The sequence below is a fragment of the Quercus robur genome, chromosome 3, assembly GCF_932294415.1.
Source record: "Quercus robur chromosome 3, dhQueRobu3.1, whole genome shotgun sequence".
NCBI lineage: Eukaryota > Viridiplantae > Streptophyta > Magnoliopsida > Fagales > Fagaceae > Quercus > Quercus robur.
Window position 1 is genome coordinate 5,550,193 of NC_065536.1, and position 9,831 is coordinate 5,560,023.

General features: G+C 36.7%; 1 protein-coding gene across 1 annotated transcript; it reads right to left on the reverse strand.

The window, feature by feature from the left end:
- On the reverse strand, window positions 1-1,969 carry LOC126719131 (uncharacterized). Its single transcript, XM_050421719.1, has 4 exons — window positions 1,327-1,969; window positions 1,059-1,238; window positions 591-982; window positions 1-513 (listed from the first exon to the last, which is right to left on the reverse strand). Exons 1-4 carry the CDS (start codon window positions 1,967-1,969, stop codon window positions 1-3), a joined length of 1,728 nt encoding a protein of 575 aa, XP_050277676.1.
- Between the last annotated feature and the right edge of the window lie 7,862 nt (window positions 1,970-9,831).

Genomic DNA, 9,831 nt, shown 5'->3' on the forward strand with positions numbered 1-9,831 from the left:
TCAAGCATCAGCTGTGCCTTCACTGGCCGGCACGTCAGCAACGGGTTCAGGGACATCATCACCGGGGGCAGAAGACGAAGCTGCCTCCTCCAGGGCCATTTCCTTGTCCACCTCCTCCAAATCCAGGCTCTCCAGGTTGACTCCGGAAGGATGCTTGATCATGTACCTCCGAAGAAGCTCAAATCCCTTAAAATACCAGCTGAAGAGCACGGTGTTGTACTCATCAGTGGTCTGGAAAGCCTCCACGGATCGAGCGGCGATGTTCACTAGCTTCTCCTTGGCTGCCTGAAGTTGCTCGTCCTTCTCCTGAGTCAACCCGCGCTCAACTCTGAGGTCGTCCTCCAGCACCTTGACCTTCTCCTTCAGTGTCGTGGCCTCGTCCATAGAAGTAATCAGGTTCGTCCTCAGGTCAGAGTTCTCCTTCTCCTGAGCCTCCATCCGGGTCGCCAGAGACGCCACCTTGGCCCCTTGAGTGAGGTACTCAGCAGTGATATGGATACTCTCTCCCAACACCTGGAGGAAATTATGAAGTCGTCTATAAAAAAAAAAAAAAAAAAAAAAAGAAATGATGAAGAGGGAAGAACCCGAACCTGGACCAGTTTGTGGACGTGACGGGAAGCCACATCGTTTAAGGACAAGTCAGATAGAGCCTTCAAGTCCGCTGAAGTAACGACCTCGTGAGCTCTTTCCACAGCCAAAGACTCGTCATCCCATATGGTGGACGGACGAGTATCAGTCTTCTCCTTTCCTTTGCCAACCACGCGCGGCCTTTTAGAGCCAGGAGTAGGAATCTCTTCTATTGAAGCGGTCGGGGAGGCAGTCCTCGTCGTTTCAGAGGCTATGGAAGGAACAATGCTGAGCGGGATGGAGGCAGAACCCTTCCCGGTAACTCGCACGGTCTTCTTCCCCAAATTGGACAGGGGTTCGTCCTTCTTTGACCTCATCTTTGCATACATGTCCTTGTTAAACTTGGTCGTCATCTCTGCAAGAAGAAAGTGTGTCAAAGAAGTGCTTAAGTGTACAGAAGATGAATCAGCATTGACGAAGTTAAAACTTACTCTTTTTTCCTTCAATGCCAAGCTGACGAAGAACGAAAGGAGATGGGTCAGGACCAAGGTTGTAAAACGCAAGAGATCGAGGGTCAACCAGCTCGTCCCAGCTCTCAATCGTCTCAGCGTACCCGATGGCGGTCTCTATACGTTCCTTATATCGTCTCTTCAGCCCAGGCCGTCTCTTAACTATACCAAACAAAGAAACAAAGAAGTCAGCAAGATCAGAACTTGAAAATTGGCAAGATTGAAACAACGGGGAGAAATACTGACGCACCTAAGGTCGGGGTTCCCCACCGACGGAGTAACCTCGGGATATCACCCCAATCACTGCTAGATTGGGTCTCGAAGTCGTCCCCAGACACAAAGAAAAAGCGCGACTTCCAATACCTGAATGACGAAGGCAATCCCTTGACGATTCTAATCTTTCTCTCCCAAGGGACTAATTCGTAATATCCCCACTCTTTAGACTCTTTCAAACGATACAGGTAGGTGAGCTCACCTATCCTGATCATATCCCCGTTGGAGGCCAACCATATTTGCATACAGTTAATGACGATCCTCCACGAGTTTGGCATGAGCTGTCCAGGGGCTATACCAAAATGATTTAAAAGTTCCATCAGGAACGGGTGGACGGGGAACCTAAGCCCACAGGTGAAGGCTGACTCATAAAAACATATTTCGCCTGGAAAGAAGTGACAAGCCCTATCTTCTTCCCTGGGACGACGAACACGAACCCTAGACGGAAATTGAAACCTATCCTTAAATCTATTCACGGTCTCGTCATCCAGACCACAAATCTCCCTAAGGGCATAAAAAGCCCTAACCTCTCGAGAACCAGAGACGGCGGTATCTCCTTCAGCCGGGCCACCACTGGACGATAGCCCAGTCTCGAGGTCACTAGACCTAACCTCAGACATTAATCTTCTCCCTCCTAAACCCTCAAACCAATTTAGCGATTGACGGAGCAACGGTAACAACTCACTCAAAACGACACTCAGACTATTGCCTTCGTACACAAAATTTTCCAAAAAAGGGTAAGTACCCAAAGATCCCCCTAGACGCGCAAAAAGGAAGGAGATCGACGGGCAAGCTGTCCTAACCTCTAAGCTATCAACCATGGAAAATACAGAAACCAAAAGGAAAACAAAGCACGAAACTGAAACCCCAAAAGAAAAGCAAAAGCCAACACCAGAATAGAAGCGAAAAGGGAATAGCAAATCAGAAATTATACAGTAAAAGAAGAAAAAGAAGAAAGAAAAAGGAAAGAAGAACATACCTCCAATGGCGGAACGGCAGAAGCAGCACAAGGCAGATCGGAGAAGAAGGAAGCCACAAAATATTCAGAGTATCTCTAAAAAACTGGTTTGCTTTTGCTCTCTGAGAAATAAACGAAAAGTTGAAAAGGAGAAGTTTTAAATGTGGGCCAAAAAACGATTGAAAAACCAGCGGGAAACCCAAGGGTCATGCCATTAATTCCACAGACCATCAAGCGCCACGTGGCCATGATTGCGTGTAACGCCGCCACTAAACATTAAAGGCGGAACAGAACCCCAAGAGTCACAAGAAAAACTTTTCAGCTTCTGTGATCGTCATGACAGGTCACCGACGACCCCAGAACCTGGGGGGCAACTGACGGGAATGACAACTCTACATACCGCTGACGAAGATAACATTACTGACGAGAGAACCATCCATGACGAGGAGGAGAAACAGCGAAGGAAGCTATCATCACCGACGAGGCAAAGAGTTATTCAATGCGATCAATCAATGATCCGAGCAGTTACCAAATCAACCAAGAAGACCGTTGGAGGGCCTATTAAAAGTCTCATTACTGGCCAGGTGCGTTACAAAAGAAAGCATTAACAGCCTCAACGGCTAGCCCTGATGGGCTCAGGTATAAAACTCTCACACAACCAACAGAAGGGGATATGCAAAAATACTCTGAAACTATCTATTCTTTTCTTTATTGTGTTTAACTGTGATCCTAACTTTGGCATCGGAGACTTTGTGGCAGGCGCCACACCGGTGTCTCGCGACGAGCAAACCTTCACGCCTCACGGGTGATTCCATCTGCACATTCACTGACGGATTTGTGTTCCATCAATGAGCATCCACGTTGAAATCTCACGAAGCTTCGTCTTTTATTTTTATTTTTTATTTTTTTGAGAAAAACACGAAGCTTCGTCTTTCCATTTCAAACGTATCAGGCCGGAACTGTATGGAATATTGTCACATATCATAAAACTTCCATAACTAACAAACGGACACACAAAATATCTTTTTTACATGATTTTGTGGGATTAAATAATATATATTTACATGGGATTGGGTTAAATTAGTAAATTTGAAAATATTACCATATTAAAAAACAAATTGGGTGCAAAGGGAGTTTTATTTATTTATAATTTTATATATAGATCATAAGTTTACACACCAAGTAGGTAAGAGTGCCTAATTCCATTACATCCCATAATAGTGCTTTAATATGGTAGAAACTTCATTTTGCAACTCTTATTTAATCTTTTTTGTATCTCATGTGCAATGTGCATATCATCATCACACCGCATCACAGGTATTTCAAATTATAACTCAAATATCATAGTTGAATCAAATCTAATTCAATATTTCAAATAACTAAATGATAATATTTATTTCAAATTTAGTTTTATATTTGAGATACCATTTTGTGAGTCACTTCTTTCATCGGCAACAGAGAAATAATTGTGAGCCATCTCTCTCTCTCTCTCTCTCTTTTCCTCTGCCCCTCTCTCTTTATTTTGTGTTAATCAGAGTTAGGCCATATATTTTTTTAATGATTTCTCACAATTTTTTAAATTATTTTAGTTTCTTAATTATGGAGACTTGGGTTGCATAATGTGTAAGGAATTTGAGTGATGGAGTTGATAAAATTCTATATGGAGAGTTTTACATTTTGTTTGTGTTTATGTATGGAGTTCGTAAATTATGTGTTGAGCTTTGCATTTTGGTAAATTTCATTAGTAAGATAAGAATCAAGTAATACTAAACACAAATCTTCAAAAGTGTTTCTCTTACAATATGCAAATATTTTGTTACAAGTAATTACAAATGTTATTGTGAAACAATTGGTATATTAGATTGGAATTATAAAAGTTAGCATCATATTGAAATTATAAAGTTATATAATTATGCTCTTTATTTTAGTTATATCTCCCCAAATAAATTACATATTCTATAATTTCTTGACCTAATTTCATGATCAAAATCGTGCAAGTTTTACATCTTTGTTTATGATTTAAAGTAAAATTTATGAACATATATTAATTATCTTGAATAATATTTAAAAATTTCTTTAGAAGAAAGTCAAATGAATATACAAAATTGAATCAGATGAAATTATCCATTATCTTATCTATTATCAAGACTTGGAACAATCTTTTGGTCTTTTGATTATTTATTATTATTTATGTTTTTATATAGTAAAGTTTACATATTACACATTTTTTATACCTTAGGTAATTCAATGTGTAATTAATATTTTCTTAAAACAAACAAAAACTCAACAAGTTCCTACAATTTAATTAACAAACATAAAATCACAAAGATTTATATAATTGATCTTTCATATAATTATTTTTATCAAATAAAATTAATATTTTATAAGTCTATGATTATAATTGTGCAACTCATGGGTTTTTAACAAGTAAATAATATTCATAGAAATTAAATATTAAAATATCACTTTAAACAACCATAAATTAATAGAATTTAAATTCAACCAAAGTAGACTACTATGGTCAAATATAAATTTAAAATCACTTTGGCACCTCTTACCTAAATAGAAATTGAACTAAGGGCCAAATCAATGGTATCGATGTCACATTTTCAACAATGTGAGTCATCAATGTCATATGTTCACATGTTCGTTCGTTGGATATTTGTCAAATTAATGTAGCAACTACAAGCTACAATGAAGAGGAATGAAACTCCAGTCATAAGAGACCAAAGTGATGCAATTTATCCTATCTGAACTCTAAATGGATGATCACCCTCGGCACCATTTCCTTGAAGCTTGCATAGTGTTTCACAAGGACATTGCATCATCAAGGAGAAGGCCAACAAACAGCTAATGCGTTTGGGGTAATTAATGCATTAGATATGATACATCTGAGAACCATTGAGGGGCTAAAGTCCTACAAGCAAGTGCAAGTATTAACACGTTGTTGGTGCCATATAAAGCATACTCTCCCTACATTTGGCAAATACTTTTTTTTATCTGAAATTGCATGAAGGTTTCTAACCATTTGAGATATAACCAACTACAGATTAGTCTATTAAGGCTAGCTCACCAATATCTTGAGCATTCTTCAAAATCTTAATAGCTTTAGTACAAGAATGATTCAAGTAGAAGAGAAAGAGTGGCTTGCACAAAGCTTAAAAATTTATTGTCTTTATTGAACTAACATGGAAAGCTTTTTATTTATGCATAGAAAGATGATCCAAAATGGAAGAAAAGAGAAGAAATTAGATCAATTGCACCATAATCAAGCACTAAAAAAATGATCTACCACTATTACCATTCCAGCCAAAATTATTGGCTACTTATAAAAGATAAGCACCAATATATCTTCCAGTACTCAATAGCATTCAACACATAATCATGGAAGGAATTAAGGGAAGAGACAAGATATTTCAACCATATCCATTGAAAGTGAGCCAAATAAGGGGATCCTATAAACTGTGAATCATGAATTATTTAGAATCTGAAAGGCCAAATGTCAATTTCTATCATATAGTGACAACGATCTAAACAAGCAGATACATTATTCTTAGGATAGTATCAATATAAAAGGCATAATAACCAAACAACATTAGCATCCCCTTTGACAGAGATTGCATCCCAAAAAGTTACAGAAGATTTACTGATCTCCCAAGCCTGCAAGAACCAAGAAATAGAGACAATATTTAATAACAAGCCCATAATTGTATAGAAGCTTATCAGGTTAGACATCGAACAGAGCCTAACCTAGTTAGCAATCTTGTTGGAAAGCCACTCTAGCCCTCGTACAGCCTTTCCTTGGCATGTGTGCTCTTAATATACCTGAAATAAAACATACAAAAATGGCCTTAATTAGTGGATACTGAGTTAACTCTTCATAGGGTAAAACATGTGATGCTCAGATACATATTTAAAATAACTGCCACAAACTGGAAATGTCTTTTCCTTAAATAGCCTGGTAAAAACTGAATCAGTAAGTAGCTAGTAGATGCAGCTTAAAATTATTGTTGAGTGCTAATGTATCAACATTTAATAAGTACAAGCACTCACTTAAATCACGCAAACACTTACAAGTAGGTGTGTGTGTGTGTGTAACGTATGAATGAAATAAACATACAAGTGCACAGACAATTTTTTATTTTTTTTATGGGTCAATAAACAATACTGTCCACAGTACCTACAAAGCATGCACCTGCAACTAAACCATCTAGGTGGGAGGATATCGAGTTGCTAAACAACAAGGTTTAAACATTTCCACTGCAGATTTTGAAAATCTAGTACCTAGAGCTACCATGCTAGTATGATAACAGTACAAAGTAAAATAAAAGAATTTCTCCACTATAGAGATAGCATTATCTAATTGGAGCAATGGAAGAATGAAGTAACCAAAAATGCCAAATTAATTACCATTTGTTTCAATGTTATGTGCTATAAAATAAAACAAAGCGAATACTGCTAATGGAATTCCTACTTAACAATTGCTATCCTTAAATGAATAAAGGTACACAACTACTCCCTAGTATAAACCGCAGACAGGGCAAGAATCAGAAATTTGAAGGTAGACACAAAATTCATCCTTGGTTTTGATGGAAGACAACTAGAAGGTTTGAACGTGAAACAGACAGTAACTTAGACTGCTTGATATTTCAGACGTCTAACAACACAATCTATTCTGGTCTTAAAACAATAGTTTTAACTTTCAAGCATTTATGACCTGCTTTAAAACTAACTTTGATCAGCAAACTACAACAGGATTACTTTTGTAGGAAATGAGGATAGCAAGCATAATGAAGGACAACAAGCTTCGAAACTGAAGCTCATTCAGGATCTAACTTGGTCCAGAACGTAATGGTCTTAATCACCAAGGTTTTATGGATTTTGAGGCTGGTTTAGGAAGTAGTGCAGATCTATATAAGGTCAGGTATTTAGGCTGTGTTTGAATTGGAAAACTCAACTTCTATGATTGGTAAACTTTAATGGTTGGAAGTTGGAACCTAGTCTGAGAAAGAAGATATATGAATCTAGTCTCACACTAGGATTCTTGAGTATCCACCTCTGAGGGCTTTATAACACTCCCCAAGGCTAGTGTGGCTATAATTCTTCTCAAAAATTTCATTACCAGAAATAATAAAAAAGCTAGTAGTCTCCCTTAAATTTTAATATTACCAAATTTCCCATTTGTTACACAAAATAACAAACTAAGATTAGTAAATTTGATTCTATACACAGCCAATGTATTGGATTGCCCTCTTTTTTAAGGAATTTAGTTGCATATATTAAATATAAAAAAAAAAAATAATGATTCTAACACTAGTCAAGCTCCTCAACCCTTCTTCTATTCTGTTACGAACCCTACAAGTATATAGATAATAATTGTTGTAATATTGCAATTAGTTAGTTAGTTGGTTAGTTAGTTACAATTCCAAGCATGTTAATCACATTTAATACATATTGGAATTATTAATGCACACGGGGAATAATAGAACCATTAGGATAAGGTCATGTGGGTCAATAGAATATTTTTATGATTTTATAAATACCTACTTATAATCACATTTCTATTTATTGAAAAATAAACCAATTGAAGCAAAATTTTCCTTGTACAATTCAAGATGTTCCACTTGCAAGTCATCTACAACAGCAAGAGGTAGTGTGATCCAATGGGATGACTGAATAATTTCTGCAGGGAGTGTTATCTCTCCGAATTTCTCTCCATTGGCATCAAATGACATCATTCTAGGCAAGTAAGTTGATTTTGTTGCTAAAGTAACTTAAACACCATCAATAGACTAACGCTCCACTCTATCAAGGGGATTACAAAAGGATAAAATGTCAAGAACAAATATTTTGAGTTTCATATCATATCAAAGTACTTACTCAAAAATGCCTACATAGAACCTAGCTACCACTTCCCAGACACTATTTCATGCTTTGGCTTGCAATAAACAATTCAAAAAACAACCCACCTCTATTGTTTTTAATATCATAGTTGTCCAATTGATACTTGAAAATCAAAATAAATGGTGAGGATGGGATTAGTCAATTTTTTGAGAGAATAAGTTCATAAAAGTAGCATCTTGTGTTCAAGAACTCCACCAATTAGCACAATCTGCCACATTGTTATGGGGATTACAGAAAGTCCAATTTTAATCTAGTAGGAAATAAAATATAACCAATAACATAAATAGGAGCCGATATAGAATTGTTCACTCAAAAGTACACTTTTCTGCTTTAGTTGGCCATAAAGCAGACGATGTAAACTCAGTTTTGGTGAAATGCACATTTGAATAGATCCAGATATATATTCTATTGAAACAATTGGGAAAAGTGCAACAGTTGATAGCAATATCCGATAGAGATTAGAGATGGAGAGTTTAAGAATCGGAAGTGCTGTATCAAGTTCAAAAAATCAAGATGGTGAAAGCAAGAACGTGTAGATAGAACCAATTTTAAAGTGTGTGCAAGAACAAGGATGACTATTGGATTTCCATGGAAGAGCCATAAGCATTCTATTTCATGGATTGTTAACTTAAACAGAGATGTTTGCATGCATCATTAAAAATACTTGTAAGTTAATTTAAACTCCCACTGATGCCTGTCTCAATGCCAATGTATTTGACAAGCTAACAACTGTACACACCCCTAAATTCTTCTTGTCCAACCAAACGAAAGTTCAGGAAACACATTTGATGTAGCTCACAACCTAACAGCTATATATGCCTTTAAATTCTTCTGCTCCAACCAAACAAGTTTAGTGAAACCATAGCATATTTCTTTAGGAAAATGAACACAAAAGTACTAACAGAAACACAACATTTAGGCAACTAAACTAGTTGATCAACATCCAATGAACAAAAAACATGTGATTGAACCCATCTAAGCATGAGATAATAGCATTCCTTATATATATAAATCTCTAAGACTAAAGATATAATAAAATAGCAGGATCACATATCTTGGGACAGAAAGACTCTCTGTCATATAAATTAGCTTCTTATTGTCAATATTAAAGGTAAATATACTGTAGAAACAAACAAAAGACAATGCCGCCTGAGCCAGGGAAGTAAGATTAACAAGACCTAGTAATAATATAGCGGGATCACATATATAGGGACAGACTCTCTTTCATATAAATTAGCTTATTACTGCCAATATTATGGTTAAATGTACTACTGAAACAAACAAAAGACCTTGTAGCTTGAAACAGGGAAGTAAGAACAAGACCTTGGAATGGTAACATGCTCACCAAAAAAATACTTGGCTACTTCTTTTCATAATTCTCAGTTTTAGAGCTGTTTTTATTCTCTCCTCTTTTTTTGGTCATTTCTTCTTTTAAAGTGTACTCAAGAGAGCCATAATCTAGATCTTTTTAACACTACCAAAGGGACATGTAAGCAAATAAGGATTATGTTGGCCAAGTATTGTTTTCTACTTACATTGCCAAATCTAGATTTGTGCACGACAAACATCCGCAGAGAAATATCATATACTAATATATAATATGATAATAGCCACAAAAGG

Excerpts from the sequence above, each read along its gene's own strand:
- LOC126719131 (XM_050421719.1), bottom strand. The coding sequence starts at position 1,969 with ATGTCTGAGGTTAGGTCTAGTGACCTCGAGACTGGGCTATCGTCCAGT. Across the intron at positions 1,239-1,326 it reads GTGGGGAACCCCGACCTTAG|TTAAGAGACGGCCTGGGCTG; the intron begins GTGCGTCAGTAT and ends TGTTTGGTATAG. Across the intron at positions 514-590 it reads ACGTCCACAAACTGGTCCAG|GTGTTGGGAGAGAGTATCCA; the intron begins GTTCGGGTTCTT and ends AATTTCCTCCAG.